Source organism: Diadema setosum, chromosome 17, assembly GCF_964275005.1.
Source record: "Diadema setosum chromosome 17, eeDiaSeto1, whole genome shotgun sequence".
In the NCBI taxonomy this organism is placed as follows: Eukaryota; Metazoa; Echinodermata; class Echinoidea; order Diadematoida; family Diadematidae; genus Diadema; species Diadema setosum.
This window is the reverse complement of record NC_092701.1, coordinates 28,837,958-28,850,667: the sequence shown is the minus strand read 5'-3', so window position 1 is coordinate 28,850,667 and position 12,710 is coordinate 28,837,958. Positions and strand designations below refer to the sequence as shown.

Below are 12,710 nucleotides of genomic sequence, written 5' to 3'. Positions count from 1 at the left end.
CTCCTTTTTTGTCTTTCTCTCCACAGGGAGCGCCAGGCCCAAGTGGTCTGCCGGGAAAACGAGGCGCTCCGGGTTCCGAGGTAAGTCATCAGAATTTTATCCCTCTCCTCGAGTTCCCTCTCTGTTTAAATGCGATACTGCGTGCGAGAAATGACTTTTACAGTATAGCAGAATGACTTATTCGACTCTTCGAAGCTGTGTGTGTATTGTTGCATATTGTACGTAGGTTGCCCTTACGTGATGCATCAATTAGGCCTACATAATGTCTTATTGCGAAAGAATGCTTTTCATAATTCGGATAGCTATTTCATTATAACATGGATAGGCAGTGTATGTATATTGCCATTCTATAACAGGGAACAACAAAGACGTTTGATTGTTATCCATTTTCGATGCTTTTGAAACACATGGCGAACATATGTTTTTCCTGTTTAAAGGGTATGAAATAACAGAGAGTGAAATCTTCATACACTCTAAAAAGACCCGAGTCAGAACTGACCCGGAACTGGGTCCGTTGGGGTCATACACCGTTCCGGGTCAGAAATGACTTGGAATTTGGTCATGAAGACCCAGAATGGGGTCATCCTGACCCGATTCATGACTCTGAATGGATCATATCTGACCACATTCCTTGTCATTTCTGACCCGGAACGGTGTATGACCCCAACGGACCCAGTTCCGGGTCAGTTCTGACTCGGATGTTTTAAGAGTGTAGTAATATGCACATAATCCGATTCTTGTGGTTGCTATGGTGCTTCGGAAAAATGATGTGTATTGAGACAGGCTGACATGACGGGATATAATTTACTTAACTCTACGAAGGTCTAAAGAAGTGAACTTCCGGCGAATAGGATCTGATCTTATGGGTGATTTTTCTTTTTCATTCATCCAACTTTAGGGTCCTCAAGGTTTACCTGGCCCCCGAGGAGATAACGGTGCACCAGGTCTGAAGGTAAGTTTCTTGCAGCATAATTGGCCGGAGCAATGGTCAGTAGTATGTGCGATCATATTTCTTTATTTATATTGGATTTGGTACAATCTTGATAGAGCTATGAATGATATCAATGACCAGAAGACCTCGTGATGATTACGATAATTTCGTTAACATTGAAGATTGGCAATGACTAATAATGATTTCGTGAATAAACAAAGTTGTTTTGTGCAGTAAAGATTCAATACATGACTTGTACACACGAACCGAAATTTACATCCATTTGAATAACGAAAAATGGAGAAGGAAGATGATTTGAGAAACATAAAAACTGTACATTACACCATGCTATTATATATTGAACCATTCTTTGTCTCTTTGTTCGTATTGTACCCCACTCCTTGTCCCCCTCAGGCTAATTTTTTTCCGTCGATTCTCCCCCAAAATTTTGCAATACAACTCTTTTTTTTAAAATTCCTCCTTCACCATCATTTTTAGGGAGAGAAAGGAGACCCCGGACCCAGAGGAAGAACAGGTCGCGATGGTCCAAGGGTATGTATCTGTTTTCCTTGACGGGATGTTTTTCCCCCTCTCCCTCTCTCTTCTGATCCAAGTTTTGCTTCCAAAGGTTTTCCTGAGATGTCATGGGCTCTTCAGAAAAGGTGCCAAAGTTTTCATTAACTACGACATGACTTTGAAATTCTTTTTCCTCTCTCTATCTGTCCATCTATCTATCTATCTATCTATCTATCTATCTATCTATCTATCTATCTATCTATCTATCTATCTATTTAATCTATCAATCATCCAATTTCTTTTTGAATTTTCTATCCACTCGTGTAATCTGCGTATTCCACTTCGTTTCTGTCCATCTTCTTCCGTTTTTCATTCCTCGTGCCAGTATATATTCAAGTGCTTGATCACGTTATGAAAATTCAACTATTTCATCATAGACGCGATATTCTGGCGTCGGTCTTGAGGTCGTACGGTCTCTCCTTTTAGTGCTTATGATATAATTTCTCCAATGTTCCGATTAAAGCTCTCATTGCTGTATAATCCATCAGTCGAATGTGATAGTAAACACATATCTTGGACTGGGCGGACTGTTTGTGATAGGTACATTTTACGTGTTTCCATTGTCGGGTGTTGATATCCTTTATGAAGTTTATCCCTCTGAACGCGCTTATAATCTTCAAATATTTACAAATCGAATATGTACAGATTTAAACCTTTTTTGGAATATTTTTGTCTGCAGGGTTTCAAAGGAGATCCCGGTCAGAAGGGTGAGCCTGGGTCAACTGGTCTCCCTGGCAACGCTGGACCACGTGGTATAGAGGGACCTCAGGGGCCCAAGGGAAACCCGGTAAGTCGAGAATGTTTTCCTTCGTTTTGTCGATATAGCTGTTGCCCTCTTGTAGTATTCATACGAGGACGTACGTTCTGAATTCAGCAATGCATCCTCCTTATCTTTGCCTCGTTGTGATGAGAATGTTTTCTTGATGATTATATTGGCATTGATGAATAATGCTGGTTGGAAAATAAGACATGCTCCTTGTAGATTATAGTTTTTTAGGTTGATTTAATAATTGACTTACCGTGGCTTCCTCAGTGCGTGTCTTTCATTGATTACGGCCTAGTTACGTAAGAATTACAATAGGTGGTATAGACGGAAATGATTAACTCCTCATTTGAATTAACGTCCGAGAATTAGAGATTTTGACATTATGCGGTGGGTGTTAAGTTTTTATTTAGAATGAGATCATGAATCTTTGAAGAATGTCGACAGTACTACAGAAAAGGAGCGTAATGCAGGAGCTATATACATGTGCGGAGTGTTTTTATCTTTTCAATACTGTTGCTTCCTCATTGAACTTCTGCATATTCTTGTGACATTGTGTGTTCAAAAGAGTATCGGGTGTCTTGGCGTCCTTTACAGTACAAAAAAACTCCTGAAATTCAATGTATTTTCTGTTTCTGTCATTGTTTCTTCTCTTTCTCATACATTTTAGGGTCCCATTGGATTCGCTGGAGAAATTGGTCTACCAGGTCCAGAAGGACCACCGGTAAGAATTCACTTTCTGAACTAAATGCGTCAAAATATTTGTGTTGCATGAACGTAAGTTGCTTTGTGATGTAAAATGAATGCTCACGACTTCCCTTGAAGTTTTTTGTCCAAAGGTGTATCATGTAGACCCTACAGTTGTTGTTTGCCCGTGTTATCTCTCTGAGTCAGAATGTTGCATCTTTCCAACGTATGCAGCTCATGTTAACCCTAAAAAGACTGGGCTATTTTGGTAGCTGGAAAGACGGGGGGGGGGGGGGGGGGGGGGGGCCTAAAGGGCCCCCTCCCCCTTAAGATCTCGGCCGTGGATCGCGCGATCGCCGCGGAAATTTGCACAATGGTAGTGTGCGATGTAATATACAAGATCGTATATTTAAATTTTCCAAAATAGTCTTCTTTTATTTTATTTTGATTAATTATGCTAATTTATGCGAGAAATCAGACTCTTTGATCTAAATCAGTAAATAAAGCTCCAAAATTGCTCATTTTTGGTCTAATTATTCTTTGTGGCATTCTTAGCAAATGTACTTGAAAAAAATTCGGTATCAAAATCAATTTCTTATTTATTTTATTGTTTTATGAATTTCTTATGTATTTCTTTGTTTTTTCGACCTTTTGTTTTCTGTAACAAAATTTCTGGCAGACACTTTTTGAACCATAATACTCCTAAAACAAATTAATTTTAGCCATTGAGAGTAAAAATAAGCATATTTATATGAACCATGTGAAAAAACTCAATTTGCATTGACTTTTTACACAAAATCACATTTTTGAGCCATTTTCGGCCTCACGTGCATGTACAAAAACTTATGTAACTTCAGAACCGTACCCCCGGGCATCACAAATTTGGTGTCAAAATGTGCGGGAAAGTCGAAAGAAAAAAGTCATAGAGCATCGCGGCGAGAGCATTGCGTGTTGCAGAGTAATCGCGCGAAATGTCGAGGGGGGCCTTTTAGGCCCCCCCCCCAGTCTTTTTAGGGTTAAATGAAATCAAGAAGGAGAAATGAAACGGACCATGAAACTTAACCTTTCGATTTCTCTAGACCTGTTCTACGCTGACATGCGAATAGAAAGCAGCTGTAGTTATGTGTCTACATAAAAAGTATAAGAAAAAATCTGTGGTACGTCTTAAGATCTCACGGATAAAGTACAAGGTGATACAATATTGATACGAGTATTTATTGTCTGTTATTTTCAGTGGGACAAAAATTTGTTTTTCATGAGTGATATTTATTATTGAGGTAATTTTTTACCGACAATGTCGGAGCTTTCAAGCATTCCTGACCCCGCCGGAGACTTCCTGAAAATATCTCATCAATCCTGACTATATTAGAAAATAATCTTATGAAAAGCCTGCGTAATATGAAAATTATTAAACCGATATTATGAGATGCATAACTGAACGTGCAAGTATAAACATGACTGCTCTTAGGAACCCCGACAGATCTACGGTATGTGCACTTATAAATGCATTTACTTCCGCTTCTTGGGCATAGATGTCTAAGACAATGTTCATTCGTCTTCTTTTCGGTCACAGGGTGAAGTTGGTGAGCCCGGAGCTTCTGGCTCTGATGGAGATCCCGGACCAATTGTAAGTATAACATCAATATTTTACTCAAGGTGTTGCCGTGGTGGAAAGTTTGTCCAACGTATCTAATCACCGACACTACTTACAGTATATCATTGATCGTGTTTGATATGTTTTTATTAGCAACATATGGTTCTCTTTGAACGTTTAAGCTTTAGGTTTTCATGGGATATCTGGGAATATTAAGCCAAGAACATTGGACATTAATCGATAAATTTGGGATTTAAAAAAAAAAGGAAGCAACTTTCGATTTCATATTCCAGAGTGAACAATCAAATGGGTGATTTTGATAGATACATTCTAGAAGGAGTGTAAGGTTTCAGCAGGATATGATTATGAAGCAAATTGTAACCATCGTAACAGGTTATGAAATCGTAGAGTGACTTTCATTGCTTGATATTTCTTGGTGTTTTCAGATTCTGATTCCCGGCAAATACAGCACTGTGTGCTTTGTTAGTAAGCGAAGTATTTTTTTCCCCCTCTCAGTTCTAAATGCTAAAAGGGTATCTTATTGTTCGTTAACATTTACGGTACTTTCGTTGTTTTATTCAGGGTCTCCAAGGAATACCAGGTGATCCCGGACGACCCGGTCCAAGAGGGCGGGCAGTAAGTATTTCCGGGTCAATAGATGTCAAGATGTGTGTTTTTTTAGCTCACCTGAGCCGAAGGCTCAAGTGAGCTTTTGCGATCGCCCTTCATCCGGCGTCCGTCGTGGTTGTGCGTCGTGCGTCTTGCGTCGTGCGTCGTCCGTCGTGCGTAAACTTTTTACATTTTCATCTTCTTCTCAAAAACCCCAAGACCGATTTTCACCAAACTTGGCAGGTAGCATCCCTAGGGGGTTAGGAACTCAGTTTGTTAAAATGGGCACCATGCCCCACCCAGGGGCCCCCAGGGGTCCCAAACCCCCCAAAATGAAGCAATTAAAAAAAAAATCTTCCTCTCTAGAACCAGAAGTGATAGAGCTAATACTATGAGCTAGTACATTGATGACTGTTCAGTTTATTCATGGCGGAATCAGGGGTGCCCCCCTTGGGACCTAGGGGAGGGGGTGGGGAGGGGTCCTTATGGGGCCTAAATTGTACATTTTCATCTTCTCCTTGAGAACCCTATGACCAATTTTCACCAAACTTGGCAGGTAGCATCCCTAGGGGGTTAGGAACTCAATTTGACAAAAATGGGCACCATGCCCCACCCAGGGGGCCCCAGGAGGCCCAAACCCCCCAAAATGAAGGAATCTTTAAAAATCTTCTTTAGAACCAGAAGTGATAGAGCTAAGTTAATACTATGAGTTAGTACATTGATGACTGTAGTTTCAAGTTTGTTCATGGCGGAATCAGGGGTGTAAGGAATTTTTAAAGGGAAGGTAAACCCAAAGAGCAATGTGGATTGAGTGAAAGCAGCAACATTAGTAGAACACATCAGTGAAAGTTTGAGAAAAATCGGACAATCGATGCAAAAGTTATGAATTTTTAAAGTTTTGGTGTTGGAACCGCTGGATGAGGAGACTACTAGAGGATATGACGTATGAGTGGACAACAATACAAAGAAAATATAAAGGATATTCAACAAAAATTCACTTTTCTAGAATTATGAAAGAGCAGTGGACCAACCGCTTTCAGAAAGCAGGGGAATAATTGCTACCCTTAACATATGTCAATATCAAGTTGATGGAATTTGTAATTTTCATGAAAAATGGATTTTTTCTAGTATTTTCTTTATATTTTCTTGATATTGTAGTCCACTCATACGTCATAACCTCTAGTAGTCTCCTCATCCAGCGGTTCCAACACCAAAACTTTAAAAATTCATAACTTTTGCATCGATTGTCCGATTTTCTTCAAACTTTCACTGATGTGTTCTACTAATGTTGCTGCTTTCACTCAATCCACATTGTTCTTGGGGTTTATCTTCCCTTTAAGAATTTGGGCCCTTATTGTACATTTTCATCTTCTATAAGAATGCCTGGTCAAATTTTGGTAGAGCTGTGACTAATTTAGATTAGTGACTGCATGAAAGGTGAACTTGCGATACTTAGGTGAGTGCTAGACCCATGGGTCTCTTGTTTTTTTTCTCCGTAGCTTGTGTGCTTGGTTTAATATCATGATCTGACTTGTCTTCGTTACCACTTGACTCATTTTGCTTCAAGTCGTGGGGTGATTTTGCTGCAGAAATTATCATCTTACCCCGTAACGTTTTGATTATAGTACCTTTGAAAATATACGGTATACATATCGTATATCGAAGAAAACTAAATTGTTTACATTTGATTTAAGCTGTGCGAAGTTAGATGAAGAGTTTGCCACATTCAGGGAGAAACAGGAGCTCCAATCATTTTTTGAAGTCAGAGACCAATTATAGAATCAGTCATTTGTTCAGTAGCCAGAATCTTTTTTTTTTTTAAGTTAAGCAATTGAAACGAACGATTATGTATAAACCCGGAGCTCAAATGAAAGACAATGATTTACTTGACTTCATGAAAACATGAACAACGATGATAGTATAACAATTTTGATAGAGATATGCATCAACAAACCATGGAAATGCAGCTTGTGAGATTTCATGAGGTTAACTTGGTGTTGTAAGCTGTTATTGCTGTCTTGCTTCCCCCGTGTGTCTAGGGAGCACCTGGAGCTCAAGGACCCTCCGGACGCGAAGGGCCCAAGGGAGACCCAGGTGAAGATGGTCCAGCTGGTCTCCGTGGCGACCCTGGCCCCCCAGGATCACCGGTAAGCATCCATACCCCTTCTTCCTGTCTGTCTGTCTGTCTCTGTCTATCTCATTCTGGTTGTCTGTCATTCTGTTTCTCCTTTATCTCTTTCTTTCTCTCTCTTCATATCTTCATGTTTTGTAATATATTCTTCTCTCTTTATTGTCTGTTCATATGTGAGTCTTCCCAGTTCTAGGGCAATTACCCCAGACCCTTCCCCTGACATAGCCCTAACCCTAATCCTGAACATAATCCTGAAACTAATCCTTATCCTAACCCAAAGCTCTACCATAAATCTAACGCTAACCCCGATTATCACTATCCAGTGTTTAGCCGGGGGTAAAACTTAGAGGGTAATTGCCCTGATACGGTCTTCCCATCATGTATCTATGTCCCTTATGTGATTCATCTGTCTGCACATCAAAATATTTTTATTTGTACATCTTTCCATATATCAATACATCGATTTATATATCTCCCTGTCTATTTTTTGTCCATGTACATATCTCTGTCTGTCTGTCTGTCTGTCTGTCTATCTATCTACCTGTCTACTTATCTATCTATCTATATGTCTAGCTATATCTACCTGTCTATCTAAGTACCAGTGTTAGTACACTTTTTAATAAGTTTGTCATATTTTGTATTCTCTTTTCACAGGGTCCTAATGGACCACAAGGACCACCAGGGTTGAGGGGACTACCAGGTCCAGAGGTAGGGCATTAATTTTATCCCACAGTTATACTTTTTTGCATACAGTTCACTCCCATTTTAACGAACACGGTTATAATGAAATTCCGGTTACAATGAAGTAAAAATTCAGGCCGCAACGTTATCCACTCTATGTATTTTTGTTGTTTATTTGTTCGGTTTCAACGAAATTTCGATATAAAGAAAGAAAACTGCCGATCACGAGGACTTCGTTATTTGAATGGAAATCCACTGTACCTTGATTGGGAAAGTTGCAGTATCAGTGGGCGTGTTAGCTAGCCGCAAACCTCCAATTTGATGTGAAGTCATCCATGATAGTGCTGCACATTGCGTTACTGTATTTTATATCGAAATTTTATTTTCGAAAAATCCAGGTTTCTTAACCTGCTCACGGATCCGCCTTGTTTACCTAGGTTAAGTCTTTTCCAAAGTCATAGTCGACAAGCTAAGGAATGTTGATATAAATAATTATTTAGGGTCTTTTCTCGACCTTAATGAAAAGGTGTATGTGATCTACATGCAAAAATAGAATTGGGAAAGAAAGTTAATTAGTGAGTCTTGGGAATAGTTCAATGCCGATGGAGTATTGATACTTGTTAATGGGACAGATCCTAGTAGTATAATTGAAAACCCCAAACGTAATCTTTCAGCTATTTTAATGCAGTAACGCAGGAAAAACAGTTGATAAAGCATTGGAAATTATTTCAGAAAAATATAACACTTACATACCAAAATAGTTAACATTTTCTTAAAAGTTGCTTTTATAACCATTCATCCTCTCTCCATCTCCCAACAGGGTAATCCAGGCGAACCAGGCCCGCCAGGTGCACCGGGCGGACAAGGTCAAGTTGTGAGTATAGAGGACCTGGTGTTAGAACTCTTTAGATCTTCAGAACTCTCTCTAGAGAGAGATAGAGCGGTGTAGGGTACAATAAAGACTTTTGCCACTCTCATGCCTTGTTAATGAGCAGTTATGCATGGTAGTAGATGTTGTTAGCTGTTTGTTTATGAAGCAGGAATGCCAGGCTTATCATTCTACATTTTGTTATTTTCATTTGTATTTTTAACATATACATTGTGATTTGACTGCCAACAATACCAATGACATTTGAAGTTACTCTGATGTTAATAATTATTATTTATAGTAATATTGTTGCAATGATCCGCATCATCAGCAGCAACATTCATCAGCAACATCATGATTATCAACAGAACAGCGGATTGAAATATCATTGTTCTCTCTTTATATTTATTCTAGGGATTGCCAGGACCACCGGGACCAAAGGGAGATGATGGTCCCATTGGACCAAAGGTAGGTTGATACCAAAGAGAGTTTACAGGGGTTTGGTTGGAATAACTCGTCTGGTGCTCCTCTTGTTTTAAACTTCTTTAATCTTTGCTTGACGACCGAGAATGCACAGAAATGCATATATTTCTATTTTTCTGTCTTCCTTTCTCGAAGTCTGAGGTCCTTGATAAACCGTATGGCTGTTTAGCTGTCACTGTTCACTCATTATAGCTATATGTAAATGACTGTTCTGTGTTAGGTGAATGTAAAACTTGTCGATGTTACATCAACAATTGATCCTCGGCAGATGAAAGTTAGAAAAAGTAATGTCATGCGGTTCTTGTGTAAATGTGCCAATATTGATAGAATTCAGTAATTTAGGTCTACACAAGTGTGAAGCTGTTTAAATCTAACATAAGGAACTGAAGTGATGTCCCGTCTATCAGTTGAATTTAATGCGTGGCAGGGTGTAAGAGCTCAGTGATTCACTGTCGGTAGATGTGATTCGCTGTGCCCATTCTGTCGTGTGAGTGCGTCAAACTTTTGGGTTTGACGTCTCTGAATATCTTTATTATATGTTCGTCGCTGTTCTAATCTACGTGAGGAAGCGCTTCCTGTTCTTGCTTTTAATGGCTTGGACTTGCCAGTCTTGGGTTGAATGGATCTCAAGGCTGTAGGATGTGTATAGGTGTCGAATTCTGAGCAGCGATGTAATGTTGTACATTTCCATTTCCTGGCGAGATTATCTTGAAGCGAAATCATCTTGAAGTTTGTGACCCTTGACCTCCCATCTTCTTTCTCCACCTGATCTAGGGAGACCGTGGTTTACTCGGCCGAACTGGTGAGGAGGGTCCACCGGGAGAGAAAGGAGATAAGGGATCTAGGGGAGAAAGTGGTCCACAAGGCCCCAAGGGAGACCCGGTAAGTCTCTCTCATCACACCTCTCTTTGGCTTTGAAATATCCGTGAATATTCATAGCATACTTTATATAACTCGCAAACGCTACATCTTGAACAGACAGAATGATTGCGCGTCCTTAGAAGAAAGCGGACGATGAAAGCATGAAATTATAATTGTTTTCCCGTAACATAAATAAATGAGTGAGGAGAGAAGTGGCTTACATCAAGTACGAATAAAATAATAAAACCGCAGCAGGCAAATGAAAACACCATCGTAATACTGCTGGTTAATGAAAAAAAAAGTTTGCGTCGCAAGCCATTTAAAACAGAAAATCGTGCGAACGTAAAACATAATTTATGTGCTAATATTATTGTAAGTGACATTACAAGGACTTGTCTAAGACAAGTCAAATAATAGTTAATCATGAGGGGTCACGCATAGCTACTAAAAATATACCAAAAATATTCAATGACGGTTTATGAGTGTCGCCTTCCAAGACATTATTTCCAGGACTTTACAGGGAGAAGTGTCAAGTTGTCTGACAAGAATATACAACAGGCATGACAGGTTTAAAAGAAATGTAATGGCTTGCCTCAACTCAAAATAACACTTCATTCGTTAGAAAAAAAAGAACAAAACAAAACAAAAAACTATTCATCCAGCCATCGTATCCTATGTTCTATGATTGATTAGTTGAAGTGAGTACGTCTATGCGTTGTTATCCCCCCTCTACAGGGATCAGAGGGCCCCCGTGGTGTAATAGGACCAGAAGGACCGCCCGGACTTCCGGTAAAGTACCATGGCAACTGCCAATAAGCGTCCAATGTTATTATATGTCTCGTTGCTGTGGTAATTGCTGTCATTGTAACGGACTTGTAATGCATGATTTTGTGAATGGATTTTCCTGCTGTATGGTCATAGGTAAATTGAGGGTGCTATTGGGAGAGAATAGAAATGAAGAGAAGACGAGGAAAAATAACCAGACTGCTATTCGTCTATTACTGACTTCCTCCATCATGCCATGAGATTATAAAAAGACTTGGATCTATGAACAAGAAGTCGAGCATTTAGTGTCGTTTTGTGCCTTGTCGGTTGAAATCCATCATAACAGCCTTGACGCCAACGAGAACCTATAGAACGTGTATCTACTCTTTTCTTTGAAGTAAAAGCGATGAATATTTCTAGTTGCTGTGGATCGAAAGCACGGGAGCATGCTCCGAAGTCTTTATAATATAACCCCCTCTTGGCGTTTACAATCAGTTGATCAATGTCAGAATCAAATTACATGTATATCGCTGGCTCCGGGTCAGTTGGCAGAAAGAGATGGAAAAGGCTAAACCGAAATTTGTGGCTCCTTTCCTTGTTTATATCTGTATGCCTCCGCCGCTCCCCGATGGGTGATGGAGGCATTACTTTGATATTACTTTCAATAATAGCTTAATAGGCATAAGTTCATAAATTTGCTTGCCAGCATTTCTCCAAACCCCTTCCTGCCCCTCTGGCGACGCCGATTGGTATGTCTTGTAAGTGTCAAGTGTTCTGTTGTTCTGTTCTGTTCTGTTGTTGTGTTCTGCCTCTGAATATTCCAATGTGTTGTGTGACAGGGTCGGGACGGTCTTCCTGGGCCTCCGGGTGAGCGAGGAGATTCTGGTATAAAGGGAGAAAGAGGACCGCCGGTGAGTATCGAACCTCTGTCCTCCTTCCTTTTTTTTTTTCCTGCCTGTGTCACAGCTGGCTAGCAGTTTCGCAAGTGGGAAAGGGTGAACGAAAAACAAGAGTTATTATGATAATCCAAGGAAAGGGTGAACAAAAAACAAGGGTTATTATGATAATCTAAGGAAAGGGTGAATGAAAAACAAGGGTTATTATGATAATCCAAGGAAAGGGTGAACGAAAAACAAGGGTTATTATGATAATCCAAGGAAAGGGTGAACGAAAAACAAGGGTTATTATGATAATCCAAGGAAAGGGTGAACGAAAAACAAGGGTTATTATGATAATCCAAGGAAAGGGTGAACGAAAAACAAGGGTTGTAATGATAATCCAAGCAAAGGATGTACGAAAAACAAGGGTTATTATGATAATCCAAGGAAAGGGTGAACGAAAAACAAGGGTTATTATGATAATCCAAGGAAAGGATGAACGAAAAACAAGGGTCATTATGACATTCCAAGAATCCTGAAATATGGAGCATAAATTTTCTTCACTTTGTTTCCTTCTGTACAGAGACAGACAAAGAAACAACAAACTCATCCCCCATTATCTTCACCTCTCTGTTTGATAATCTTCCTTTCATGTAATCCTGACATAGTCGTCCACACAGTTGCATAACCCTGGATGTGAAGGCAGACACTGTCTGCGCTGTGCTGCAACAGTGCTCCACGTAATATTGTGTCTTAGTAGACTCCGAGTGTTCGCTGTAACACCTTCTCTTCTTCTGTAGGTTCATTCTGTCATAATATTGTGTCCAATATGAGCAAAATTGCTGTTGAAAGCATACCTCAGTATTCTATATCTAGAATTGAG

General features: G+C 39.8%; 1 protein-coding gene across 2 annotated transcripts in view; it reads left to right on the top strand.

The window, feature by feature from the left end:
• The window catches only part of LOC140240977 (uncharacterized), a 142,902-nt gene that overhangs the window by 117,924 nt on the left and 12,268 nt on the right, over positions 1–12,710 (top strand). For both annotated transcript variants that reach the window (XM_072320752.1, XM_072320751.1), the window contains exons 41-54: positions 27–80; positions 899–952; positions 1,430–1,483; positions 2,187–2,294; positions 2,941–2,994; positions 4,531–4,584; positions 5,134–5,187; positions 7,200–7,307; positions 7,946–7,999; positions 8,793–8,846; positions 9,255–9,308; positions 10,098–10,205; positions 10,920–10,973; positions 11,789–11,860. In XM_072320752.1, coding sequence (XP_072176853.1) covers positions 27–80; positions 899–952; positions 1,430–1,483; positions 2,187–2,294; positions 2,941–2,994; positions 4,531–4,584; positions 5,134–5,187; positions 7,200–7,307; positions 7,946–7,999; positions 8,793–8,846; positions 9,255–9,308; positions 10,098–10,205; positions 10,920–10,973; positions 11,789–11,860 — 936 coding nt within the window. The remainder of the gene's footprint in view (positions 1–26; positions 81–898; positions 953–1,429; positions 1,484–2,186; positions 2,295–2,940; positions 2,995–4,530; positions 4,585–5,133; positions 5,188–7,199; positions 7,308–7,945; positions 8,000–8,792; positions 8,847–9,254; positions 9,309–10,097; positions 10,206–10,919; positions 10,974–11,788; positions 11,861–12,710) is intronic.